Source organism: Artibeus jamaicensis, unplaced genomic scaffold (genome assembly GCF_021234435.1).
Source record: "Artibeus jamaicensis isolate MK-2021 breed Jamaican fruit bat unplaced genomic scaffold, CSHL_Jam_final contig_233, whole genome shotgun sequence".
In the NCBI taxonomy this organism is placed as follows: domain Eukaryota; kingdom Metazoa; phylum Chordata; class Mammalia; order Chiroptera; family Phyllostomidae; genus Artibeus; species Artibeus jamaicensis.
In genome coordinates this window covers 252,413-279,657 of record NW_026521486.1, presented here as the reverse complement: position 1 = coordinate 279,657, position 27,245 = coordinate 252,413, and the positions used below count along the sequence as shown (strand labels likewise).

The following is a 27,245-nucleotide window of genomic DNA, read 5'->3' as shown; positions in this document are numbered from 1 at the left end:
CACTGGGCACTGCTGGGGCAGGGAGGGAAGTCTGCCTCTCAGGCGGTGCCGGCCCCAAGGCCACCCCAGCACTCGGGGCCCCAGGGCCATGGACGACCAGCCACGGGCACTCAGCCCTCACATGGTGGACCTGGATCCTGGACAATGGGTGGCAGGTGGGGGGAACCCCTGGGTGGGCCGAGGAGATGCAGGCGTGTGGCACATAGTTAGTTCTCTTTATAGACTCTGGTTGTAGGAACAGGTTGCCTGCGGGCCGGCCGGGGCCACCACTCGGCCGGGGCTGGGCTATTTACAGGCCCACCGAGAGGGCCGTACCATGGTGCCGCCCGGCCAGCACTCAGCCAGGACTCTGAAATAAGTTAGAGCTGGCCAGGCGGGCGGGGTGGGCAGGGGCTGTACACATGAGTTTGGGGACGGGGCCACAATACTGTCAAGGGCGGGGGCTGTAAACATGGCCGGGGGGCCCTGCCCACCCCTAGTGGTCTGTAACTGGACGCGGAGCAGCCGCACGGGGCCAGGCTCAGGCATCTGACAGGCAGCTCTGGATCTGGTCCACCCACTGCTGGGCCGACGGCACATCCTGGGCACAGAAGTTGTAAACACGACGGGTCGTCTTCACCTGTGGAGGGCGGGCGGCTGACTCCACGGCCCCGTCTGCGGAGCCGCCCCCACCCCCCACCCCCCACCCCCCTGGCCACAGCTCACATCAAAGAAGGCCTTCTCATCCACGGTCTTGGGGGCACCCATGGTGGGCGTGCCCGGCACCACAGCCTCCACCTCCGCCAGGTCGATGATGCCCTTGCACTCCGTGTCCACGCGGTGGTCATAGTAGCGCAGCTGAGGGGGACAGGATGTCAGGGCAGGGTCCCCCAACCCTGCCCACCCTATGCCCACCGACCACTCACCTGGTGCTTGGTCTTGTCCAGCACGAACCAGCGAGCCTTCCAGGGTTTCATGAAGGCCCCCTTCTTGTAGAGGGTGCCCTCGTAGGACCTGTGTTTGCAGTGGATCCAGGGCAGGGCTGGCCATCGGGGCCCGAACCACAGCCCCTGCCCTTCCCTCACACAGGCCCCGTCAGGCAACAAGACTGTGGGCCCTGTCCCCACACTGACCCAAACAAGGGCACTGCTGGACGAGGGCCCTGAAGAAGCCCTGGAGATACACGCAGAAGGGGCGGAGAAGGCCCCCCACAGCCCTCACTCGACAGACATGTGACCCCACATCAGAGCCTCGGGGCGTCAGAGAAGCCGCCCCACGTGCAGGTCGGGTGCCACAGACGAGGAGGAACACTCAGCAGGCAGGTGACTGTGGCAACGTGGTCCCCAGAGCCCGAGGAGGGTGGGCTGCAGCCCGCCAGGCCCTGGCCTCACCGAGAACCTACTTCAACCTCGCCTGGCACCTGACCTACCCTCACGGTCCCCACAGCCTGTCCCCATTCTATAGCCACCGTGGCCTGGCTGCGGTCACTGGTTCTATGTCCTTCCGAGCCCACCCACTGCTCCCTAGCAAGTGTGAGCATACACTGGGCCACCTGAGAACAGCTAGAAGCTCCCCCAAAGGCCCCTGCCTCCCATTCGAGAGCCGCCCCTCAGCAGCGCCTACAGCGCAAGGGTGGCCCTCGCACCTGTTCTCACTCTCGGCGGTCTGGAACTGGCTGTACAGGGTGCTGGTGCTGCGGCGGGCGGCCTGGCGGGAGCCGGATGTGGTCGAGCCACTGCTCTGGTCACTGTCCAGGCTGAGGCTCAGGGTGGAGCCCACGGGCCCCTCCTGCAGGTACACACCCAGCGAGCGGCGGTGGTGGGGCACACTGGACACCAGCAGGGAGCTGGGGGCGCCCTGCGGACCGGAGACGGGGCCTGTATCAGCTGGGCAGTCTGCTTTCGCCTGGCTGCAAGCCCTCCCGGCCCCCACGCACACTCCTGCTCACACGTCCGTCTAGCCGGCCCTCAAGGCGCTGCGCAGCCTTCACCCCGTCCCAGGTGTCCTTCCAGCGCTCGGGGGGCCGGCCCAGCTCTGCCTCCAGCCGCTGCAGCTCCTGGGGGAGAATCAGCGAACATTATTCAGAAAAAACATCCAGTCCAGAACACGAAAAGACAAGGAGGAAGGAAACCGTGGAAAACTGAGCCTGCAAGGAACAGTCTACCGTGGGTAACTGAGAGCAGGAGGCGGGATGAGGGAGGCCAAGCCCCACGTTTAGGGACAACGGCTGCAAGTTTCATCAGACTAGCAGGAAGCGTCCCAACGTAATCGAGAACACTGCAAACCCCCAACAGCGTGTCAGAGGGAGATGCTGAAACACAACAGAAAACCCTCAGACCTACCAGGAAAAAGAAACGTTCTCTTCAAACACAGGACAATGGAAATGCTGGCCAGCTTGAACACAGAAATGGCTGGACTCCCACCTCGGCCGTGACCGTGGGCAGTCCCTGACTAGCCCACCATGAACAGCCGTGAACTGGGCAACAGGGTGACCGCAGGGCCGCGGCCACAGTGTGTGGGGGCAGAGCCCCAGCAGAGCACTGCGGAGGCCTGCAGGGTGGCGTGTGAGTGGAGGGACCAGCACGGCTCGGGAGATCCCCACTGAGGCCGCCTGAGCATTTGGCCAAATTAAAGTGCCATGTGCCAGGCAAGATGTCACACGGCTGGAGCAGCTACTGAGAAGCTATAAGCTAAATCCACACTCTGGAGGGTCCTCACTGCAGGAAAGTGAGGGAACCCCAGACAGCAGAGTGGGGTTCCTTGCAGAACACACAGCCTGCGGGGGAAACCCTGGCCAAGGCGCGCCTTTGCGGTGGGGCCCCCAGAGCCGAGAGGAGTGGTGCCTCTACAGCTGCATGGACAGCGGAGACGCGCCTGGAAAGACCCGGCCGACAGGCGGACTCGCCGGCAGCCCACGAGACTGAGACTCGAGAATCCCCAAAGGAAGACAAGGGTCCTGATGCTCAACGAGGTCGAGTCCACAATGTCCAGCTTGTGAAAAAAAAAAATATATATATATATATATATGTTTATATATATATATGTTTATATAGATATATAAACAAACATATATATATATATATGTTAAAAAGACCCAGAAATGAAGTGGGCATTGTAATTAAGATACAAGAAATGGGAAAGTTACAAACGTAAGTTTAAGATTTTTTAAAAAAAGATGGACACAATGGCTGAACAGGTGGGGACTCTCCACAGTCTATAACTATTGAAAAAAGACTCCAGTGGAAATCCTAGAGCTTGAAAATATGTAAAATGAAAAATCCATTTGACAGGCTTAAGGAGCACGTAACCACACGAGAAGCGAGCCTGGCGACGAGCTGACAGAAACCATCCAAAATGAACTGCACGGAGGAGGGAATGGCCCGGGTGGCCTATGGGGCAACGCAGGCCCAGGGGAGGTAGGGGCAGGTTGTGCAGGAAAAACTTTGAGAACAAATAATACCTAAAATGGATAACTACTGTCCACAGACTAAAGGCACTTGGAGAGCTCCAAGGAGAAGGAGCACGGAGGAAAACCAGGGGTGCGGGCCGACTCTGGGAACCAAAGGTGAAGAGACCCGGACGGCAGCACGACGAGCCGACCACAGCACTGACTCTCGGTCGGAAGCCACCGGGGCCAGACCGGGTGTGAAGAGCCGTCCACCTGCAATTCTACACCTCAAGGAAACACCTTCAGTAAATAGGGGTGCGATGCAGGCACCTTCAGGGAACCAGCAGCGAGGGAACGGTCGCCGCAGCCTGCACTGCCAGACACAAGGAGGGCGACGGTCCTGGGTCCCAGCCACGCTGAGGGCGGGATGGCCACTGCAAACGGCGAAGACAGAGGCTGCTCCCCGGTTTCCTCAGCTGGTTCAGGTCGAGTTGCACGTGAACTGTGGCAGCCTGACAGACAGACACGGACGAGTGGGGAGACACCACCTTCCAGGTGGCACACGAAACTCCAGACCGACGGAGGCTGTTCGGCCGCCCCCTCCCCAGACACATTCCCAGACCCCCAGCGGATGCCTGAACCCGAGCAGCACCGAGCACCATGGGTGCTGGGCCCCTCCTGTGTGTGCACACCGTGACGGAGTTTACCGTGCACGTTGGGCACGGGAAGGGGCTCCTGGCAACAGCCCGTGACAGCGCGCGCTGCGCCGGAGCGGAAGCTGCCTCAGCGAAGGGCCCCGGGCCAGTCTGCAGCCGCACGAGGGCGACCGCACGAGCTCTGCAAGCGCCACGGGCAGCCTGATCGCCACGACGACGAGGCACTGACCCACGCTCGGCCCAGCCGGGTGCAGCGGGGCGGTACAGCACTTCATCACACGACTCGGAATAACGCGCAACTTGAAACTCCAGAGGTGTCAAGGAGCCTTTCATTTAATGTCTTTGGACCACGGTCGATCACGGGCCACTGAGGCTGTGGACGGATGAGGGGGGACCTCGGCGGTCTCTCACAGCCACTAGGGACAACGCAAAGAGGCACCGCCCAAACGCCTCACGGAGCAGGCGACACACAAAAAACACTCAACTGCGAGGGAGAAAGGAGCAAAAGGTAAACAAATAGAATACACACAAGCTAGACTTCAACCAAACCATGTTAATCATTAAGTGTAAAGGGACTGAAAATTCCCATGAGACACGGAACCCGTCAGAGCAGACGAGGAAGAGACCCAACCACACTCTGAACACAAGACTCACCTTCGGGCAAGGCAGGCGCTCAGAGCCCCGCAAGAAGGCCCCAGGGAAGCTGGTGGCACGGTCTGCACCAGACCCCAAGTCTACGAGTGCCACCCGAGTCTCTTCTGTGGGCCTGTGGGTCGCCCTTGTCACTGCACTGTGACCCTGTGCTCCCCCCCGAGCCCCTGGGGACACTGCCTTCAGGCCAGGACACAGGAATTAGTGTCTCTACTCTTCCCAAGGACACAGAAGCTCCAAGAGGCTTAAATGCTCCCCCCCAGCCACGGTCCCCAGTGGGCAGTGCCAACTTCCCGTGGCCCACGGCTGCCCGACCGCTCAGCCGCTGTGTGAGCTCTGGCTGCAGGGGAACCGCCCTGTGTCACCACAGCCTTTGCCCCCAGCTCACAGGGCTCCTTCCCAGGATGTCTGCCCCTATGGGTCCTGGTTCCGGAGGCAGAGGAGACAGGACCCCCAAGTTGGAGAGAGGCCCGAAGCCCACCCCAGCCTCCAGGCCCACAGGCCCAACTCTCTCTGAAGGGGACACGAGGCAGGCAGACAGGAAGAGCCACTGCTCACGTCACCGGGGTAAGGAAGCGGGGACTGGAGCCACCACGGACCGGAGAAAACTGTCTCCCTGCAGCAGCCCCAGGGGGCCTTGACCAGCACAGGCTGGCGGGCAGTTTGCAGGTGGGAGAAGAGCGGAGCCGCCAGACTGCCAGGCGCTCTTGCGAACAGTGTCTGAGGGCCACACGCACCTCCAACAGCCGTGAGATGGCGTCGGGCTGGGCCCGGGGGCGGCTGTCGTAGCAGGGCCACACCACGCGGCGCCGGCTCTGGGGGGCGCCCCCATCCGGCCGCTCCTCCTCCAGGGGCTCTGGCGGCCCCTGAGCCAGCTCCCAGTCGTAGGGGGGGCCCTCCGACAGCGCCTCCTCGGTGTAGAAGTCCCACACCCTCAGGTTGGACACGTTGCTGTAGGGCCGCAGGACCTGAGGGCGGGCGTGGGGTGAGTGGCTGGGCTGGGGAGGGCCCGCCGCCGCCCCGGCCCGGCCCCGCTCACCTCCGCGTCCTCGGGCGCGTACATGTAGTTGTAGAACGCCGGCGTCCGCTTGCTCAGCCGCTCCACGTACTCCCACACTGACCTGCAGGGCTGCGGGCCCCTGCGCTCCCCCTTCTCCTCATACAGCAGCCCTGCGGGGGGCAGCGGTGAGCCCCGCCGGCCAGCCTGCGCCCACCTGCCCCCCAGGGCCACCTGCGCCCTACCCAGCTGCCCTACCCAGCTCGATGCGCTCGTAGTCCGAGTCCAGCAGGAAGGTCCGGAAGCGGCGGGACACGTGGTGGTAGCCGAGAAACTTGAGGTAGAAGGGGCTGAACTCGAACTCCATGGGGAACTGCAGATGGACCTGGGTGGGGTCGGGGGTCGGGGGTCAGGGGTCAGGGATCTGCCGGTCTGAGCAGGCCCGGGGCTCAGCCCTCCTGCCACACCACCTGCTTACCTGGTGCACGCAGTCCAGGAACTGCAGGAACACAGGCGTGAAGCCGCTGCTCTGCCCGGCCAGCGTGTGGGCCCCGCGGTGGCTGAAGCGGTGGCCGAAGGACAGCCACTCCTTCTCCACCAGCAGGCGGAAGCCGTCCAGCGTGCGGTAGAAGGGGTCCGAGAGCAGCTGCACCAGGGACACCACCTGCCAGCACCAGCAGCTCTCAGGAGGGCTCCTGGGCACCCCGGCCCACCCAGCCCGCGCCCGCCACGCACCTGGGTAGTGATGTCCCAGCCGTCCTCTAGGCTCACCAGGACCGAGGAGCCCGAGTCCAGGAGCTCCACCACCAGCACCGACACCTGCAGCAGCTTATGTATCTGCGGGACCGAGCGGCGGCCCTCAGGCCCCAGCCCTGACCGGTCGCATACCCACACACCCGCAGGAGTGGTGGCCCAGTGGGCACTGCACCCGCCGGGGACAACGGCGAGGGGGCGCCATGCCGGTGGACACGCTCTGCTTTGGACACTGCTCGCTGCTGCCTCCCACCCTCCGGAGCCCCCAGGACTGAAGGGCCACCTGTCCTGGGGATGCTCGGCCACCCCCCCAGGACAGCAGTGACCCTGACCCAGGTGGGGAGTGGCCACCACCCCTTCCCAGGGCCCAGAGTGTCCTGTGGTGAGCCCAGGCTCTGTCCACCCGCAGCCACAGGCGAGAGGCAGTTTCACACCCACCCCACACGGCCCCGGCTGCAGTGGAGGTGGGGAGGGGAAAGGCAGAGACCTGGGTCAGCCACTCCGAGTCCTCCAGCAAGCGCAGGAAGGAGGCTGGGCTGGGCTCAGTGGCGGGACAGCCTGGGACACACGCCTTCAGCAGCTTCTTGAAGCTGGTCTTCACCTGCCGGGCCTCAAACACCTCGATGGGCACCAGCTCCCACTGCTGCAGGGGGTCCGGCCGCACACCCTGGAGGAGGCCGGATAGTGAGCTGTGTGCCGGCCCAGGTGCCCGCCCAGCCCTGGGCCCCTCCCCCGTCACCTTGAGCTGGGCCTTGTCCCCAATGATGTAGAGGGCTGCACGCTGGGGCCGCAGAAAGCCCGGGTCAGGGGGAGCCCCGTTGGCCTGGGGGGGTGCCAGTGTGTCCCTGCCTGCCAGCCGAGAGCCCACGTCACCGCCGAGTCCACTGCTGCGCCCGCTGGCCCGGACGCTGCCCCATTTACCTGCACAGAGACCACGGGTGAGCACAGGAGCCAGGCCTGGGCACCACTTACCTGGGGGGCGGGGCCTATGCCTGCATTCAAGTTGGGGGGGCAGGACTTGGTGTTGGGGGGTTAGTGCCCGGGGCGGTGGGGGCCGTTAGTGCAGGCGTGGGGGCGCGTTAGTGCCCACGACGACTCAGTCACGTGGGGGCATCTGTGCCAGGTGTGGGGGAGCCAGCCCGCTGGCCGGTACGATACCTCGGGGCGCAGTCCGTCTGGAGGCCGAGGCCGCCATGGGGTTGGACAGCGTGGTGACCCTGGCTCGGGGGCTGGGCACTGGGGGCACAGCAGAGAGGGGGCTCAGGCCTGGCCCGGGCCCGTGTCTGTGCCCAGCCTGGGAGGTCCTGTGGCCCAAAGGGCCAGGTGCAGAGCTGGGGTCCCCCCGAGCCCCGGGGAGCCCTGGGGGTGGCAGGGGTCGGCACCAAGGCCCTCTGTTCCCCTGGGGATCTGGACAGAAAGTGGAGGGCGGGGGTGGGGTGGGCAGAAGGGATCAAAGGAGGCAGGAGCCCAGGACTTTCCTGCAAATATCTCCTCTGTGTCCCCACGCAGCCTCGACTTGGGCAGAGCAGCAGGGGAGGCCCAGGGCCTGGGAGCTCCCAGCCCGCAACCGGGCAGAGGTGCAGCGGAGGACCCGGGCCAGCCCGGCTGCAGGCTGGGATGCCTCTCCCCTGCCTGCCACGGACAAGCACCGCACCGGCCCCTCTACCCTGGAGGCAGGAGGCACGGCCACCCTCAGCAAGGACACAGCATGTCCCTACGACACGGGCAGAGCCTGGGCTGGGACCCATGTGCCGCTGAGCTTGGGGTACAGCGGCAGGTGGCACCAGTAGGCTCTGTGGACAGTCAGATGCCCAGGTGACAGGAGGGGCAGGCACAGGGAACAGAAGGCCCTGTGGGTGGCACCACTCGGAACCTCTGGCGGGACGGACAGAGACAGCGGAAGCACAGACCACACTGGAAGGGGGTCCCGATGTTTGTAAAACCAACGCCACTGACCCCGAGGGGCTTCTCCGGGAAGAGGGGCAGGGGAAGCAAGGTCTGAGGGGAGCCATCGGCCGGCCGGCCGGCCCCAGGGCGTCCCCGCGAGGGACCGTGGCCCAGGGTGAGACAGATGGAGCTCAGGGCCCCGTGAAGAGGCTCCGAGGGCAGAGTGAATGGTGCGGGCAGGCGTGGGGTGTGCGGGACCCTCCGGGCTCACCAGGAGGGTGAGGCCCCGTGGGCTCCAGAGCCCTTCACCGCAGGAAGGGCACGGGGCCCAGGCCAGGCTGAGGGCACTGGCGGCACCCAGGGTGGGCAGCAGGAGGACTCAGGACACCGTCCAGGCTTCTGGAGGACTCGGCCTGGGTGGAGGTGGCAGCCCCTGGGCCCCGTCATCCCCGAGAGTCAGTTGCACAGGCAAACGTGAAGGAGCATGAGGGCAGGACTGAGGGGACCAGGAAGGCCTGACCAAGAAGTGACCTGCACATGGCATCTGCCCCAGGGGGCGGGGCCGTGGTGGAGGGGCCTGCGTGCGGCACCTGTGCTGAGGCACGGCAGCCAGGCCAGCTGCAGGTGTGGAGCTGCCAGTCACCCCCAGGTGGACACCATCACCCCGTTGGCGGAGCTTCAGGCCAAGGGGTGCAGGTGTACGCTTGGGCCGGTTTTGGGTGGCAGTCGGGCCAGTGTGGGCGGCTCCCCTGACCCAACACCTGCAGGGGAGACAAGGCCTCCCAGCACGGGGGGAGCCCGCCAGGACCCGGGGACCTGTGTGGGCTGGATGGCAGCTGGAGTCATGAGTCTGAGGACCAGCCTTCCAGGAGCCCCACCCAGCATGTGACCGGCCGAGAGGGTGAGCTGGACAGTGCCCAGGCCTCCGTGAGTATCCGGGAGCAGGGACAGGGAGGTGGGGGGCGGGGGGATCCGGTGGGAAGAACCACCTTGGAGTGAGACCCCCGAGGAGGACCCTCCTCCCTCATTACAGAGTGAGGCCCGTGGGCGGTTCTCCTGCCTAAGCCTCTCCCCACACCCAGCACCACCTGGCTCACCTCCCCAGCTGGTTCCCACCTGGTGCCCAGGAGGCCAGACCGCCATCTACGGGCCCACCCCCCTCTGCAGACAGCAGCGAGTGCTCTCGAATCGCCCAGCACCCGGGGTCCCTGTGGCATGGGACAGGTGTGCTGACAGCCCCTGGGCCCTCGCCCTGACCTCCAGGGCCCGGAGCCTTCTCTGCAGACCAGGACGATGGGACCCCCTGTGCGGTACGGTTGGCCGTTGGGGAGGTGCAGGCTCACAGGCAGGGCCAGGTGTGGACACAGGCACAGAGAGGCTGGGGCACAGCCCCATCTGGGGATGGTGGGTCTTGTGGGCATTAAGGGACCCATGGAGGGGACGGGGAGGGGAACAAGCGCAGATGTCGTCTAAGGGGCCTGGTCGGACAAGCAGGTCAGAGGGCCAGTGGGGTGGGTGCAGGGGGGACAGAGACCAGATGGAGTCTGAGGGCTGCATCCCAGGAAGACAGGGAGGTTGAGGCACCCAGTGGGTGGGAGAGAAGTGGTCAGGGCAGGAGCTCGGGGAACTTACCTGGTCCCATGCTGGGCCCTCTCATCTCATACCCGGGACATTTTGCCCCCTCACCAGCCTGCCCTCCATAGATGTCACCACGACCCCCCGAAGTCCGCCTGCCCCGGAGCACCGCTCACCGTGGCCACCCAGATGGGCGGAGGAGAAGCCGCTGAGGGTGTTGCGTCCCGACATGTCGGCGTAGCGGGGCATGGAGCTGACCACGGCCTGAAGGTACTTCTCCTGCTCCAGGCTGCTGGAGTCTGCCTGGGACTGGCCTGGGAAGAGGCGGAGGTACATTGGACGCAGGCGCGGACGTGGGTGAGGGGCACGCGTGAGTACGAGGCGAGTTACCTGGAGAAGGTGCGTTTTGGGCCTTGAAGAGGCCAACGACCCCTTTGCCATGCAGGCCTCCCGAGCGCAGCAGCACAGCCTTAGAGCGCCCGCTGCGCCAGCAGACCACGGGGAAGCGGTTCTGGCGGTAGCAGCGCGAGACACGCTGTAGGGCGTTGTCCTGGATGCTCTGGGGCACGATCAGCAGCCCCGGGTAGCTGCCAGGAGGGGACGTGAGGTGAGGCGCCTCGCAGGGGATGGGCCGGAGGTTTCCTCCCGTGCCTGCAGGCCAAGGGCCCCCCCCCCCAGCGCTGTGACTGGAGGCCACGGGAACGGCAGCGGTGGCCCTGCGCCCTCACTCACCTGCGGCAGATGGCGTACATGCGGTTGACTGGAGAGATGCGGAAGGGCTCCGACTTGGCGCGGCTCAGGCTGCTGCTCAGCGTGCCCAGGCCCAGGCGCTGGTAGTCCCTGCAGCACGCCCGCTCCACCAGGCTGCTCATGGTCATGCGGTCAGAGGGCTTCAGGGCCGAGGTCGGGGTCAGCGTGCTGGGCTCCAGCTCCTCCGACACTGGGCGGGTCAGGCCCACAGGGCGTCACTCGAGGACGTCACTGGAGGGCGTCACTCCAGGCCCCGCACACAGGGGCTTCCCGGGCCCACGTGGGCTACCCACTCCCCCACCTGAGATCTCGTCCTCCTGGTCCTCGGGGGCTGGCTGGCCCCGATGCTCCCAGCTGGGGGGGTTGTACTTCTTCCGAGTGACATACTGCCGCCCGATGGTCTTCTTGGCATTCTTCACGAGGTTCCGGGACAGGGTCCTGGGAGTGCAGGGTCCGAGTGAGAACAGGCTTGGGGACACACACACACACACACACACACACACACACACACACACACCCGCTTCCAGGAGGGGTGGGCTCCCCGGCCCTGGGGCTGCACCACACCTGAGGGAGGGGGCCTTGTCCTTGGCGGCCCGGGGCGGCCGGCCGGGGGTGTGTGCAGTGCCCAGGGTGAAGGCGAAGGTGCCCCTGATGTCCGGTGGGAACCGCAGCCTGTGCAGCTGCTTGCGGAAGAGCTCGGCGCTGTCGGACCCCACCTCCTCGTCGAAGGCCATCCGCAGCAGCTGTGTGGGACACGCGGCCTCAGACGGCTGAGTGGCCGGCCCGGCCCAGAGGTTGGTCGGGCGAGCTTTCCAATAAGGGCCTGTGGCCAATGGGCCCTGGGGCTGGGGCAGGCCCACTGCGGGGCTGGGAAGGGCAGCCCAGCCTCTCCCCGCGCTGCAGACACACTGGAGCCCGAGGGCCGGGCCCACCAGAGTGGCCTGCAGCCGAGAAGCAGGCACCTCCATGGTGTTTTCTCTCCGGTGGGAATCCCAGCTGCACAGCCCACTCCAGACCTGGCTCCGGGCAGAGTCCCGCCAGGGAGACCGGCGCACCCAAGGCTGGCGCCGCCCACCCCAGCCTGGCCCACCCGCCGGCCCACCTGGAATGTGCAGGAGCGCAGCTGCAGCCCGTCCTGCAGGAGCTGGTCCACGGGGGTCTGCACGCTGATACGCTTCTCCTTGGTCAGCGCAGCCACGGGGAAGGAGCGGACCACCACCTGCTCCCCCACTGAGAACGGGCGGGGCACAGAGTCAGGGAGCCAGGAGGGGACAGTCCCAGGCTCAGGGTCCCAGAACTAAGGGGCCCAGGCAGGTGGAGGAGAATCAGTGACCGATGCCCACAGAGACCCTGCAGCCCAGGGAGGAAGGCGGGGCAGGGAAAGTGCTGTCTCCCCAGCCACCGGGTGTGGGGCCGGAGCGGCGCCGTGTCCAAGGGCTGGCTTACCCAGGGGGTCGGTGGGCATCCCTGTGAAGATGACCCGGTAGGTGGTGAGGAAGACAGCGCCCTCTGCCGGCAGCAGCGCAGGGCCGCCCCCGCTGCCCCCCGAGCCCTCCTCGCGCCCGTCGGGGAGCAGGTAGACACGCAGGCCGTCTAGCACACACTCCTCGCCGGGCAGCAGGCGTGGCCGCAGCAGTTTCGGCTGCTCAGACACAGGGTTGGCCCCTCAGGATGCAGCCCAGACCCCGGCACCACCACCCCACCAGGCCCCCACGCACCTTCTGGATGGGGGGCAGCCTCTTGCTCTCCCGATGCACGGCCTCCAGGGTCTCGATGTGCATCTGGACGATGTCTGGGAGACAGCGGTCCTCACCCCGGGGCCCCGCCCCCACCACCGCAGGGAGCGTCTCCACACCCAGACCCCGTGTACCTGGCACCATGACATGCAGCCCCTTGAGGTGCTCGCTGGTGACCCCGCTCTCTGTGCAGACCTTGTCCACGAAGCGGTTGACGAAGCGGACCACGGCCCCGGCCACGTCACAGGTCTCCGCGTCCTCGAAGCCGCTTTCCGTGTCGTAGCTGTCCGCCATGCTGCCCGCCACGCTGGGCCGGGAGGCACCGCGCACAGTGGGCACAGGCCCTGCCCTCCCGAGCCCCGCCCCCCGGCCCTGGGAGCCCCCCCACCTGCTGGTGACCAGGCTGTTGCTGGCGCTCTCGGGGTCGCCCAGCCCGGCACGCTCGCGCAGCAGGCGGCTCTTGCTGGAGTCCAGGGGCAGCAGCAGGTAGCTCATGCGGTTGGCGTAGTGAATGGCCTGGCTGAACACCGTGCTCTCCTCCTTCTGCACCAGCTCCTGCTGCTTCTCCCGGCTCAGCGTCGGCCACAGACGCCGCTGCTCGGAGGCCACGTCCAGGGCGGAGCGCTCGTCCTGCACCGGTGCCTCCCCGACCTGCCCAAGTGCTGAGGGTGAGCCGGCAACAGGCCTGCCCCCACCCCTGGGGCCCGGGGGTCCCCACACACCTGGGGGGGGCCCCAGTCCTCGGCCGGCTCCAGGTAGAGGGCCCGGATATGGGCCTGCACGTCCCCGTAGAACATGGACTCCCAGAACTGGGGCGTGCTCCACACCACGTGCTCCTGCACGCAGCTGTACGCGAACTGTGTCACCCCCGGGCTCAGCTTCTGCAGAGGCAGGCGGCTGTCAGTGGGACGGGGCGGGGGCGGGGACCCACAGGGCCACCCAGCACTCACCCGGCAGAAGGCTGTGACCAGGGGCAGCAGCGCGGCCGCAATGCCATGCTCGTCCAGGGAGGTGCAGTCCTGCGGGCACCGGCGCTGTCAGAACTCTCCCCCCACAGTTCCAGAACCTTCCCCAAGGCTGCCCAGGGCTCTTCAGAGGAGCCAGGCAGGACACCCCAACCCCCGCCCCAACAAGGGTTCTGCCCAATGGACCACTGGCCACTGGTGCCGCCACCTTACCTGCAGGCAGCAGTTCATCATGCGGACGACGAAGTCGAACTGCTGGTGGTCCAGGACGGCCCGGTTCTGCTGCACATGCAGGTGCAGCTCCTGGACCAGGCAGCGGCGGGCAGCGCGCCCCTTCAGGGCCCTCAGCACAGCCGGGAGCAGCTGGAATGGGGGGCACAGGGATGCATGGGGGCGGGGGAGCCAGGGCCACTTGGGGCTGGAGCCCAGGCTCCGAGCACAGGACACTGGAGGCGTCCAGGCCAGGCGTGCTCAGGCGCTGAGGGCCGGCCCCTCACACAGGGCGCTCCAGGAAGGGACAGGGTGGGAGGGGCAGAGGACACGTCAGCCGCCTGTGCACGTTCAGCACGCAGACGGCTCTGCGGGGAGGCCCCGCGGCCCGAGCACCAGCCTGCTGCTCCTGGCCCAACAACTGGGGACCCACAGCCCCAGGGAAGGGACATGGGGGGGCCTCCGACCAGCTGCCGGTTCATGGACGCCGTAGAGGGAGGGCAGCAGGTGGTTCCCTTTCCCATCATTTCTTTTAAAAAACACCTGTGTGGCCAACACTCTCCTCACCAGAGGTGGAGAAGCCCAACAGCAGGGACTCTGGGGGGGGGGGGGGGCCCGATGGGAGCTGCCCGGAGGGGCCTGATGGGGGCAGAGGGCACACAGTGCAGCCCCCTCGAAGGTCACGTGTCACAGACACACGTGCTTGGGCCCAACACCGCCACTAACCGACACGGCCCTGGCGAACGTCACCGGGAAGGACACCCCTGCGGGGCCTGCCGTGGAAACGCTGACAGACCTGAACGCCGCCCCCGCCCACGCAGGCGACTGAGGGGCCCGGGGGCTCCCACCTTCTTGGCCTCGAGCATCTTGCCCTCGAACACGTAGGAGATGCAGTTCCGGACCACCTCCAGCCGGCGGGCGCTGTTGCCGTGGAGCCCGCTGCTCCGCTCCAGGATGGCGGCTGGGGGCAGAGAACGCGCTCACCTCTGACCTCAGCCCACTCCGGGCCGCACTCAGGACGCCCGCCCCGTCACATACTCATGGGGGGGCCGGCGGGCACGGTGGTCCTCCTCTCGGCCTTCACAGCCGGGGGTGCGCCCTGCATCTTGGCTGTGGCCTGGTCCACGATCCACTGCACCACGCCCTCGTCCAGCCGGGGGAACGGCCGGGGCACCCGCCGCAGGTGGCTGGCCTCACCTGGCCTCTGCACTTTGTGCATGGCCACCGCAGGATACGGGTTCTCCTGGGGGGACACCGGCAGGCGCAGGTGAGGAGCCCAGGCGCAGGGCAGCAGCGTGACCTCCCTGGGCCGGCCCGACCCCCAGCCCCGCCGTACGTTCTTATAGAGCTGCTCTGCCAGCTCCTTGACGTGACGCAGGACGCGCTGGGGGTGGCTCTCATCCGCCCGCATCCGTGCCACCTCGTGGGCCACCAGCTGTGGGAGGAGGCGGGGTCAGCCACTGGCCAGGAAGTGGGGGCGGGGCTCCTCCTAGCTGGGGCCAGGGTGCGCACCTCATCGAACAGGTCCGTGGGGCGGTAGGGGACCCCGCGCTCCGACACGAAGCCCGCGAAAGCCATGCCCTCCAGCACCTTCATCAGGAAGTCGTCCTCCACCAGCCCGCGCTGGCCCAGGAAGGCTGCCTGGGGTGCACGGGGAGGTCAGTCCCCAGGCACTGCCTCCCACCTTCCCTGCTGAGCCCCACCCCCGGCGCCCACCTTGTGAAAGCGGATGACAGGCTCTGGGTGGATGCGGACCATGTGCAGACACCAGCGGTAGCCCTGCAGGAGCTGGGCGAAGAGCCGCAAGAAGACGGCACGCAGCTCCTTGTCCTGGGGCCCGGGGGTGCCGGCGAGCACCAGGGTGAGCACAGGGCAGCCCTCACCCTCCACACACCCAGGGCTCCACCCCCCGGACCCAGGCCCTGTGCTGGCCCTCCCCAGGCCTCCCCTCCCTCCAGCCTTCTCCACACGGAGCCCAGGGATGCCCGGGACAGTGTGGACGCCATGTGCACAGGACACTGGGAGCTTGACACCCCTCAGCCCCGGGACCGCCAGCAGCAGCAGCAGCAGACCTGGGGGGGGCACAAAGAGTGCCGAGACCCCAACAGAAGCTGCAGTGACCCCCACCTGCATCTTCAGGGAGGAGGTGGATGCTGTGGGGGGCGGGAAGGCGAGGTCCGCCAGCTCCAGCTCTGGGTCCAGGACCTGAAGCAGCAGGGAGTGGACACGGTCGGCTGCAGGGCAGCCCTGGGCTCTGCCCCAGACACCCGGCCCCGGCCCCCCAAGGCTCGGCCCTGCCTCACCATGCTCAGGACACTGTGTGTCTGACTCTGCAGAGGCTCCGGCAGTGGGGGGATGCTCACACACTCGGGGACAGTCACTGTCCCTCCATCCAGATCAGCCACAATCACATCCAGCTGTGGGCCAAGGGCAGCGCGTGGTCAGGGACCCGCAGGCCGGTTGGCAGGGCCCGGGCGCCAGGCAGACACAAAGAGACCCTCACCAGCTCCTGGGTCTCTGCCTGGAAGGCCGCGTTGACGCCGATGATGAAGGGCGTGGGCGTGCTGAGGACCTCCAGCAGCTGGGCCGGCAGGATGGGCACGTAGGTGAAGCTGCAACAGGCCAGGGCTCAGCACGGTGGGCACCACGGAGAGGGGGCGGGCGGAGGGGCGGGGCGGGCGGGGCACCTGTATCGGAGAGGAAACAGCAGCGCCAGGAGGCCCCTGCAGGCGTCCGCGAGGCGCTGGTAGCTCCGGGACAGGAAGAGCACCTTGTGCTCAGTGAGGGCGGCGCAGAACAGAGACAGCACGTTGCTGATGCCTGGGGGGAGAGGACAGCTTGCAGCCCCGCCCGCGCTGCTGCGGCCTCAGCCTCTGGCTGCCAGGCCGGGGAAGGAGCGGGAGGGAGGCCCGGCGGGGTGGGGGCCAGGGCTCACCCAGCTGGCGGAAGAGCAGGGCCACGCTGCAGCGACTGATGGGCAGTGACTCCGTGAGCGGGGTCTGGATGACCTGCCGGTCACCAGCCCCCAGAGAGATGGTTCTCTGTAGGGGAGAGAGACCGCTGCTCAGTGGCTCTGACCAGACCCCCATCGGCCCAGAGCCCCTCAGCCTCAGCAGGCCTGGTGGACTGACAGGGCCCGAGGTGGGACTGGCCGGGACAGAGGCGTGGCAGGAGGGCAAGGCCACGCCGGCCTCTGCGGGCCTGAGCCGTGCTGCAGGGAGCACGCAGGGCCTCTGACCTGGGGCAGGGGTGGGCCTGGGTGGGCAGAAGAAACAAAGAATCCGTACCACTCCGTCCTCAACAGAGTCCAGCTGCACAGGACAGATGGGCAGAGAGACACAGTTAGACACACAGCACAGAGGGCACAGACAGAGGGGCCGACACCGATGACCAGAGACAGGTGCACCCCAGGAGCGAGAGGACAGAGACACCAGAAGGGGCCAAGCAGAGCCAGGGGAGACGCGGCACACAGGAGTGAGTGGGCAGGGCCCAGGAGGTGACAGCTGACAGTGGCACCAAGACACACGCATGTCCAGAGTGTGGAGCCGTGCTCAGCCCAGGCTGGACTTGAGGTGCCTACCAGACCCACCCCCACAGCCAGCAGCTGCCCCCAAGACCCACCTGTGAGCCCCCCGCCAGGGGGATGACACAGGTGAGCAGGTTCCCGATAACGCTCTCCAAGCCCACGTTCAGGCCCTCCACGTGGATGGTGTAGATGAGACCCAGGCTGTTCTGCAAGGGCCAGAGGCGGGAATGGCAGCAGCTGGCGGGAGACCCCGTCCTGCCCCCGGCTCTGGCCGCCTGCCTCACCCTGAACACATCCGCGTGGTCCAGCCGAGACACCAGCACCAGAGTCTTGGGAGCAAACAGCGGGCCGGACGCTGCAGCTGAGAGGCGCCCAGAGGCCCCCTCACCTGCCTCTTCTTCCCGCACGGCAGCATCCTCAGTGCCCGCGGGGTCCTGTGGACAGAAGCCTGTTTGCTCGGCTCTCAGACACGTCCCAGGGGAGGACATGCGTGTCGCCTGTGCGAACTCAACGGGGCTGGGCACCAGGAGCAGCTGCAGACCCGGCGACGCACCCGGGGGCTCAGCCGCACTCCGGGCCCCGTGCTGACCTGTGTGGGCTCCGCCGGCTCCCAGAAGGTCAGGCAGGCACAGTAGTGCCGCTCCGAGTTGATGTCAGTGAGGACAGCAATGAAGAAGGTGGGTGGGTTCCTCTCAGAGCACAGCTGCCACCCGCTGGGCTGGCAGAACTGGTGGGGGGGGCGTCGGGGGTCAGGGGTCAGCCCCCTCTGCGCCTGCCACGCCACGTGGCGTGCGCACAGCAGGCAGCCCTCCCCCTCGGCCACCCGGGGCGCACCTTGCCTCCCGACTTCGGCCCCCCACCCCCCCACGGCAGGGACCAACACCAGTGTGGGGTGAGGACCCTGTGGCACAGGACATGGTCCCCATGGTGGGGAGGGAGGGGTGATGTGATGGGGACACCCGGTCCTTTGCCAGCCAGGCCAGGCCAGTACCCCTGCTCCCCCCCCCCCCCCCGGCAGCCCACTCACCAGCTCGATGCCCTGGGGGAAGGGGTTGTCCTCCCAGTCCTTCTCCGGGAAGCGCTGCAGGATCTGGCCCCGGCCTTCCCCACTCCCTGAGGACGGGGCAGGGGGTCAGAGGCCCTGCGCTCCCCGCAGCCCACTCACACAGGGGCCTCGAGGGTCTCAGAGGATGACCTCAAAGCCCTGGGCCGACGCTCCCCATACTCATCCTACCCAGCACCAGACCAGCCTCAGCTCCCAGACCTGAGACTTCCCAAAAACCAGTCCTGCGAGAGCCCACTAGGCAGCCCAGACCCCAGGGCCACCAGAGGGCACAGAGGACAGCCCGGCTGTGGAACTGGGGTCCTTCACTGCTCCCGCTCCCAGGCCTGGCCCCTCCACGTTGACACCCCCAGCCAGAACCCACCAGCCTGACGGCAGAGCGCACGCCCCTCCGACGGAACAGCACTTCCACACTGCTCCGCAGCCAACCCCCAGCTTAGGCGCTAGGCCCCACAACAGCCCGGCCTGACAGGCGGTCAGCGCCAGGCCAGTGGGCGCCCAGCCCCACTGCACAGCCTCGCCTCGCCTGAGAGGTGCAGGGCCTCACACGCATCGGGGGCAGGGGAGGCCACCTGTGCCCGAGGCCCCAGATGCTGTGTGTCCCCAGTCTCAGAGACAGGACGCCCACTGGAGGCCTGCAGAGCACTGGAGTCCCCCAGCTCCGAGACATGCCGGGGCGGGGGGAGGGGGGGGCGTGCGTGCGGCTGCTGTGGCCACAGACCAGGGCCAGGGAGGAGCTGGGCAGGAGGCCCCTGTCCCTGCTCATGCCCCTAGGCCTCCCCAGCCAGCTAGTTCTTCACGTAGTCCCCGGACACCCCTCCAGTCCCTGAAACCCCGAGCCCCATCTCCGGGGTCCCAGGGCTCCACTCCCAGGAGAGGCCCCACCAGCTGGGCCCCCAACTGCAGGCCCTGACCTCTAGCCCAGCGCCCAGAGCCAAACCAGGAGGCTCCGGCAGTGCGTGGGGGACCCTCGCAGCTGGCCTCTAGAACGGACCCCAGTCTGTGCTGCTCCTCCCGCCCCTCCCCCACCCTTCTCTCCTCCTAGCAGAGCGGCAGAGCCATCTCCGCGACACCTCCCACGACCCGCAGGTCCCTCCCTCTGCTCTGCTGCTTCAGCGGGGCCACGCCCAGGCGGCAGAGAGTTGGGCCCAGAGCAGGGGAGGACAGGTGAGGGGAGGGCGCGGGGCAGAAAGAGCTCCCTTGGGAGGCAACACCAAGGTCAGTGGCAGGCAGGTCCCAGCCTGGCTGGAGGTGGCAGGAGGCGGGTGAGGGGCCATGACTGTGACTCACAAACCTCAGCTTCCTGCTCCCCTGCCCCTCCCCCACCGACACCCCGAGATGAGGTGGCAGACAAGGAGAAGTGGGGAAGGACAGGTGTCTGCTGGTGCCACACCTACCTACACACCTGCCCATAGCCCACCCAGACAGGGGTCCCTCCAGTCCCACCCCCAAGGGCTGTGCTTGGCTGGACCAGGCTGGCTCACCAGGAGGGATGGCTCCGCCCCCCCATTCCCTGCCAGGGGCCGACTTGTGTGGGTCCCCAAACTACCAGCTGGGCCCAGGTCTGGCTGGCACCCAGGGCTCACCCAGTTGTCACCATGAGGCAGCAGCAGAGGCAGGAAGAGCAGTGCATGCGGACAGGGACAGCCACTGCTGCCCCACAGCCGCCCTCCCTCCCTGGTCTCCCCCCAGGGAAGTGCACGGAGCAGCTGGTCACTGTCCACAGCTGCCTCTCCCCACACCTCGCGTGAAGTGCAGCCCCCACTTTCTGGGCTGCACTCTCCAAAGTACAAACTGGAGACTTTCCCTGAGGTGTCCCAGCTTCCTGTGGGGGTCGGTGGCCGGGCAGGGCGAGTGGGCATCCCCCTACCAGCCTTCTCTCTGGGTCACGATGACCTCAAACTTGACCTTCAGGTCCAGCCCAAAGAGCATCCCCTCCCCCACGCAACTGTCTGTGCTGTGTGCAGTGAGCCCCCAGGACCCCTCCCCCCACTGTACTCCTCTGTGATTCCTGGGGCACCTGCTGGCTGCCTGGGCCAGGCGGGGGCTCTGCCTGTGCCCCTCACATGCCTGTGTTCAGCACAGGCCACGACCTCCCCACGGCCTGCTGGGCACGCACAGCTGGCCGAGTGGCCATCCTCCCACTCACGCCCCATGAGCAAACAGGTTCCCAGGCAGTCGTGCAGGGCCACTTCCGGAGCCCGGGGCGCCCCGGCCACAGCAGGCCCTCCCTGGGACTGGAAGGAGCCCACTCCCGCCCCTTCTTGGAGCCCAGCCCACACCTTGACGCTGTGTGGTGGGGAGCAGGCTGCGGCCTGGCTGTGGGCGGGCCTCCTGGGGCAGAGGTGGGCTCTGCCACATCGCCGGGATCCCCTCCCCCTGGAGCCCTTGTGGAGTGGAAGGACCTCATGCTGCTGCTACTGATGCTGATGCCCCACCGTGACCAGCACAGCCACGGGCCACAGGGCAGGCCTCTTTGGGGGGCCCAGGAGGAAGAGCACTGAGGTCCCCTGAGGCGCGAACAGGGACAAGAGCTTCCTGTTGCAGCCACATCCCCACAGCCGTCCCCTGTGGGCTGCAGGCCCGGCGAGGCGCAGGGGAACACAGAGCGTGCGTTCTGTCATCTGCTGGCAGCGCCGTCACTGGTGCCAGGCTCCAGGGCCTTGGGGGCCGCCTGGGCCAGCAGCACTGCAGGCAGAGGCCCGGGAGGGTGCACTCGCCTGGGCACAGAGAGGGCAGGACAGAGCCTCCCGCGGCTCTCGCCCCCACCCCGACCCCAGCCACAGGCAGAGGGGCTGCGGCCTCCCCAGAGGTGCTCCCCAGCCTCCCCCAGTCAGACCAGACCAGGTCTGACCCAAGGCCTGAACCCTGCTGCTCCAAAGGTGGGGGCTGGGAACCAACTGAGGCCACCCCAAACAGCCCCAACCTGCTCCAGAGGGAGGGCAGGAACATGGGTGGGGAGCGTGATGGGGCAGAGGAACGTGGCCAGTGCAGGGCAATCAGGGCTGAGAGAGGCCAGGCAGTGGGGTGGAGGTGAGGCCGCGCCCCTAGCACCAGGAGGGGTCCAGCGCCTGCTCCCTGGCAGACATTCACTCACCGTCTGGTCAGGTCAAGTGCCTCTCTAACTCCCAAAGACATACCGCAGCACTGGTCACACAGTGTTAAATCAGCTGACCCCTGGCAGGCCTTCCCAAGCCAGGAGCTGGACAGAGGTGGGTGGTCTGTCTGGCCCCTGAGGTGTTTCCAGGCTGGGCCCAGGGTGCCTGTGTTCTTGTGAAAGAGGTGCCCCCACTCACAGGGGAGAGGCTTGCACCCTCTTGGATGAAAGAAGGGACCCCCACAATCCCTGCTCCCTCCCTCCTGCCTGGAGATGTCTGCCAGAGGGTGACCCAGGAACCGGGATGCTTCCTCTGGCTCCAGGGCTCAGCACCCAGCCCTGCAGCCAGCAGCTCCCACAGGATGTCCAGGTCCAGGGCAAGGACAAGCTGCCCACCACTCCCCAGACCCCCCTCCACCAAACCCAAAGACGCCACACCGCTGCCTGAGGCCTAGGCCTGCCTGGGCCTCCGCCTCCCGCTGAGGCGGCCCTTCTGTCTGAGCCTAGGGGTGTCCACACACCTGCTGTTAGCCATTGATGAGACACCCCCACTGCCCAGAGCCTCCTGTGCAAATAGCTTCTCGAGTGTCCACCTGGCGCTCGTGGCAGCCGGCAGTGGGCAGGGGGTGGTCTGTGTGACTCATCCCACCTCCAGATGAGGAAACCAAGGCAGGGAGCTAAAGAACGGTCCAAGGGCACAGGCTATTGGGTGGTTAAGCAGAGGCCACTGACCCCCCACGCCGTGCTCCTCTGCTTCAGGCGTCCCCCACCAGCTGGCTCTGCCTTTGTCCCCACAGCCAGGGTCCCAGCCTGTAGGCTTGTTCTTCACTGGGATGGACGAGGCCCGCCAAGAGAGGCCCTGAGGCTGGGGACGGGCCAGCCATGGAAAGCAGTGCTCTTTCCTGCCACTTGTAAGTGGACACTGCCCTGCTCAAAGGTCATGCATGCCTGGGGTGTGCACCCCGTGAACACAGTCACAGCCAGCCTGCTATGGAGCCCACCCAGGCCTCCCCTCACCTCCCTCACATTTGTCCTCCACCCCCCACCCCTGCTGCCCCAAGTCAACATGCTTCCCACCAGCCTCTGCCTCCACAGGCCCTCCCCACACCACCCTCCGCATCATCAGTTTCCAAGCCTGCTCTGCACACCCAATCCAGACCCCTCACACGGGGGCAGCCTGGCGGCCGGCCTCACTCCCCCTCTGTGGGCCTGCGCAACACTAACAGTAGCCTGCCACAGGCATACTGGTTCTCCCCGCAAGAACTCCATCTCTGGATGGAAAGACATGCCCACGAGTGAGCACCGGTCAGGGTCAGAGCAGAGGGCCCCGCAGAGGGTCCTGAGAAGGGTCTGCAGTGTGCAGGGTCCAGCAGGCAGAGGGCAGAGAGTCTGGGTCCTGCGTCCTTGTTGGCTGGGCTGACAAGAAGCAGAGCAGACTACAGGCTCAGGGGTCACCCAGCCTGACCACACAATCATCCCCCTACCCCTGGCGGCACAGGCACACGCGGCTCTCAGCAGCGCCGGCCCCTCTCCTGGGGCTCAGATCAGATACTCGGTCTTTCTGCCCTGAGCCTGCGCTGGCTGTGGAACGCGGCTCAGAGGGAGCCTTGGTGGGCTGCTGGGAGGGGTGCGCTCGGGCGCACAAAGGGCTGTGCGGGGCCTGGCACCCAGCTCGCTCCCCAGGCCGCTGTCTCCAGGGCCGTTGCTGATGTCATTGCCAGGCTCTGTTTTCTCCCATCCCGAGCTGAAGGGCTCTTGGACACGGGCGCTGACCCCAGACACTGCCCTCCCGGACACGGACGTCGGTGGCCCCACTGATGCCCCCGCCCCCAGCGTTGGACAGTAGGCCCTCTGCCAGGAATGCCCTTTTCCCTGCCCCTACATTTCCTCCTGAAAGCCTCCAGCCCCAGCTCGAACGGCATCTCTCCATGAAGGAGCTCTGATTCCCGCGCCCTCTTCCGCACCCACCGAGCCTCCTGGACCTGGGGCACTGCCATCCGGCCTGCGCGTGAGACCGGAGGCACTGGGGTCAGAGGCGAGCTCCGAGTCCTGGAGGCAGAGCCACCCGGCAGTCGGCCAAGGCGGGGAGCCCGTCCCACCCAACGGGGAGCCAAGAGGCCGACCGCCCCGGCCCTCCCACCTCCCCAGCGACCCCGGGGTGCGCTTGAGACGGTTCTGCCCCCAGTGCGGGGGGCAGGCGCGGCCCGCCCTGTCTCACCGCCAGGCCCTCCTCGTTCCCCGGACCGGGACCTGGCCCAGTAGGAGCCCCAGACGACCGTGGCGCTGGCCCAGCGACTTCAGCTTACCCGCCCCGACCGACCCTCGCCGGTCCGCGGTCCCCAGCACTCACCGCGCGGGTGCGGCCCGAACGCCACCAGCACGAAGTAGTCCGCGAGCCGCGCCATGGCGAGGGGCGCGGGCGGGCTCCGCGGCTCGGGGACGCGAGGGCGGCGCGCTCATGGCCCGGCTCCGGCCCCGATCGGCGCACGCCGGACGCCCCGGGCCCGCTCCGCTGCGGCGGCCAGGGTTCCCGCCGCCATCTTCCCAGCCAGCCGGCCCGCCCGGCCGCGCCGCGCGCCTGCGCGGCCTCGCTCCGCCCTGGAGGCGGGGGCCCCGGAACAACGCGCTCCCATTGGTCCAGGCGCTCGGGCTCGGTTCTTGGGGCGGGGCCTCTTCCACCACCGCCCACTCCGGGCCAGGGCACCGCCCCCCGGGCGGTGACAGCGACGGCGGCTCCCGCGGGTCAGGGGCAGGCGCGGCCGGATCTCCGAGGCTCAGTCCCTGGTTACTGTCAGCCTGGAGGAAGGCCGAGGGGCCGGGCCGGCCTACAGGTCTCCCAGGTGGGGGCATCCCCTCAGGTCCTGCGCAGGGGCAGGACCCAGGCCATGCGGGTGGGGTTCCCAGCCTGAGGAGGGCTCGAGCCCCACCTGGTCCAGGTGGAGTGAGATTTAACACGTGTCCTTTAAAAAGGCACGCTGCACGTCCTGCTGAAAAGAGCAGTGTTTAAGACGCGAGGCCCTGGAGGCCCAGCTGAGTGCTGGGCGAAGGCTGCACCCTCCCAAGTACCCGGACAGTGCCCACCGCCCCCAAGGGTAGGGCTGGGCGGGGAGAATGAATGACACCAAACCCAGAGACAAGAGCTGAGCCCACCAGACACCCCTCCCCTCCTGGGTGCACTGGCTGCCACAGCCTCCTTTGTTGGGTACCTCCAGTTCTGCCCGAGTTGGTTTCTCCACTGCAGCCAAAAGGGGCTGAGCACCAGTAGCACTGCACCGAGCCTGTGCATGGCTGGACAGGGTCCCTGGCCAGTCCTCTGGCTGGCATCTGGCTCTCCTCACCCTCCTGCTCTAAGGAGTCTGTTTCTGCTCAGAGACACCCTAGGGTCACAGGGAGGCGGAGGGCCCTTCTAAACCACAATGCCCCTCCCAAGTTTTTTGCTGTGGAGTTTCCCGCCTTCTATACTGCCCAGGCCACCCTGCCTGCCTCCTCCCCCTTTGAAGGGTTGGTGCCTTCCCTGTTCTCCCCCCAGGCCTTCTTGTGGGGAGTGACCCTCCCTGATCGATTCTCCTTCAGTTCCTTCACCTGACCCAGCTCGGCTCCCATTACCTGTCACCTGCCAATGCCGTTGGCCCCCCGCCTCCTAACTTGGTTTTCATTGTCCCCACCAGGCAAACCTCAGCCACACACATGCAGTCCCGCCCATCCATCCGTCCCCCCACACCCGTCTCCTTCGGCCCAGCACCACCTACGGTGCAGATGGCCACCGTGACACCATGACCCCAGCCACAGTTGGACACCCCCCACCCTGCCCAGCCTGCTGAGGTCTGGTCAGCTCTCTTGTGCCCTGCAGTCTCCTCAAACCTCTTCCCTCACCCCTGTGTCTCAGAGGCTGACCACTGCCCTCCTTCACGGAGAACACAGAAGCCATCCCGTGGGGGGGCCAAGTGTTGCGTCAGCAAACCCCAAGCCCACCTCCCTCACCCCCACCTCCTTCCAACCAGAGGCGCTGCCCCCCTCCTCCTCCCGCCTCTTGCTGCTGCTCCCCCACATCCCCAGCCTCAATCTTCCCCTTGCTGAAATCCTGGTCAACAGGGTCAGACTCACTCTCCCCTTCAAATGCTCTACAAAACCGCCCTCGAAGCTGTCAGCCCACTCTGGCTTTTCTTACCCCACACGGATGTCTCTAAAGCAGCCCCCCTGCCTGCTGTGGCCTGGTTCCCGCTCTCCAGGGGAGTCTCCATCCCTGAGCGCTCCCAGCAGCCAGCCCCCCACTCCCCAGAGGCAGCTCCTCCCACTAAGGATGAATGAAGGGACCCCCGGCCCCCCCCTGGGAGGGCACAGGGACATTACAGCTCATGTGTTGTGCAGGAGGCTGTGGCATCAAAGGGAGGGGCCTCTCATCCAGTGGGCAAAATAAGCAGCCTGAGGCCAGAGAACACGGGACACTGTGGCCATCCTTGGGCTTTTGGGGAGATGGGACCTTGGGCCCACGGTGGCAGTAGGTGTCCCAACAGGGAGAGTGCGGTGAGCCCTGGGCCCACAAACCTCCCTGAGTCTCGCCTGCAGCACCCGGGTGGAAAGCTGCTGGAGACAGAGAATTTGGATGCTTTTCTTTCATTGGTGGGCTGAGTGATATGGTCACATTTGGGTTTAGAAGGGTGGTTCTGGCCCCAGCATGGAAGACAGAATTGTCCGGGTTCTCCGCGCCCCTCCCTCCCTGACCTCCACGGCCGGCAGTGCTCACTCGCCCCTGCCCGCCAGAGGCTGGCTGTCTCCCAAACTCCCCAAACCGTGTTTCCCTCTGTGCCCCAATTCAGCCCTGGGCCCGTGAGGGTGGAGGCCAGCCAGACACCCCTGCCAGGATGGGCCCAGGCTGCTCACCTTCCACTCTCTGCAGGAACCCCCCACCCTGCACAGTCTCTCTCCGATGCACCCAGTCGTCCCCACGGCCCCCTCCCCCAGCCCCCCCACCCCCGCATCCACCTCCCTGCTGAACTCCACTTTTCTAATGTAAACGTGACCATGGCACTGTCCCTCCTCCACACACTGGTAAAAGTAGACAGAAGGAGGGGTACCTGCTGACGCCTCCCACCTTCCGCAGGCCGGATGCAAGCTGGTTGGTGTGGGCCCCGTTGACACTTGTGGACTCATTCATCCGGCAAGTGTTGACCAGCCCTGGAGGAGTGCTGCGCAGGAGGGATGGAGGGGGTGGAGGGGGATTGGGGGAGGAAGACGGGGCAGAACGCCCCCATCCCCCGCCCCCCGCTGTGAGGAGAGGCAGGTGAACCCAGAGATGCTCAGTCAGCCAAGAGAGGGGCGTGGACCATCATCTCCTCTCAGAGTGACAAAGGAGCGAAGACCCGCTAGCACCAAGTCCATTATGGGTTGACAGTGGATTGACACAAGCTTCCTGGAGAACAAGTTGGCACTAACTGTTTACACGGACACAGGCTCACCCTCACCCAGCACTTCCACTTCTAAGAAAGTACCCTATGGAGACATATCTGTGAGCCCACAACTCAGGGGTCCTTCTGGAGACTGGCTGATTGCTCGCTTGTTAATAGAGGGCCAGTAAAGTAAGTCACAGAACACGGACATGTTGGAGCAAGGCCACTAGCAAGAAAGTCAGGAGAGCTCTGTGTTTGCGTGTGTTTTAGTTCCATGTGTGTGTTGTGTGCGGGTAGCATACAGGAGAAAGCCAGGAGCGGGGCGTCCACCCCGATCTGGGGCAGGAGCCCACCGTGGGTGGCAAGGGGGGGCTCCCTCTTACTTGTTTAAATTTCTCACAAAACCAGTTAGTACAATACTTCTGTAATGAGGGGAAACCGTCTGGGCTTCTAGAGGGTCTTGGGGGGCCTTGAAACCGTCTCTGTGGGGAACGGAGCAACCAGCCTTCTGTGTTCTCAGGCAGAGAGGCTGGCCAGGCACCCAGACACACCCCAGGAAGAGAGGTGGGGGTGGTAACCAGCCCGTGGGCAGCTCCTGCCACCCAGGAGGTCAGGCCCCACCTCC

At 66.3% G+C, this 27,245-nt stretch overlaps 1 protein-coding gene across 6 annotated transcripts; it reads right to left on the bottom strand.

Annotated features, from left to right (window-relative positions):
* Positions 1-194: 194 nt before the first annotated feature.
* Positions 195-26,409, bottom strand: SBF1 (SET binding factor 1). Of its 6 annotated transcripts, none has more exons than XM_053661669.1 (41): positions 26,309-26,409; positions 18,101-18,186; positions 17,663-17,800; positions 17,358-17,507; positions 17,169-17,279; positions 16,483-16,588; positions 16,235-16,367; positions 16,051-16,159; positions 15,851-15,964; positions 15,675-15,752; positions 15,264-15,377; positions 15,060-15,188; positions 14,884-14,982; positions 14,586-14,790; positions 14,396-14,508; positions 13,551-13,700; positions 13,323-13,391; positions 13,095-13,253; positions 12,761-13,023; positions 12,507-12,679; positions 12,355-12,428; positions 12,083-12,278; positions 11,739-11,866; positions 11,201-11,379; positions 10,938-11,074; positions 10,619-10,826; positions 10,277-10,473; positions 10,063-10,200; positions 7,583-7,660; positions 7,164-7,345; positions 6,912-7,091; positions 6,407-6,508; positions 6,150-6,335; positions 5,930-6,056; positions 5,714-5,844; positions 5,412-5,642; positions 1,916-2,035; positions 1,625-1,836; positions 906-993; positions 706-837; positions 195-619 (listed from the first exon to the last, which is right to left on the bottom strand). In XM_053661669.1, the coding sequence occupies exons 1-41, from the start codon at positions 26,382-26,384 to the stop codon at positions 521-523; spliced, it is 5,700 nt and encodes a 1,899-aa protein (XP_053517644.1). In that variant the 5' UTR covers positions 26,385-26,409; the 3' UTR covers positions 195-520. The 6 variants fall into 6 exon arrangements, with proteins under 6 accessions (XP_053517644.1, XP_053517646.1, XP_053517650.1 ...); XM_053661671.1 differs by having other exon boundaries at positions 1,928-2,035; positions 26,309-26,408; XM_053661675.1 differs by lacking the exon at positions 26,309-26,409 and adding an exon at positions 23,584-23,818.
* Positions 26,410-27,245: the final 836 nt, after the last annotated feature.

Bases quoted from the DNA above. Each gene is read 5' to 3' on its own strand.
- SBF1 (XM_053661669.1), bottom strand. From the start codon at position 26,384: ATGAGTCCACAAGTGTCAACGGGGCCCACACCAACCAGCTTGCATCCG. The intron at 10,201-10,276 runs GTAACTCGCCTC...GCCTCTTCCCAG, and splicing joins CCAAAACGCACCTTCTCCAG to GCCAGTCCCAGGCAGACTCC. The intron at 7,346-7,582 runs GTATCGTACCGG...GTCTCTGTGCAG, and splicing joins CAGACGGACTGCGCCCCGAG to GTAAATGGGGCAGCGTCCGG.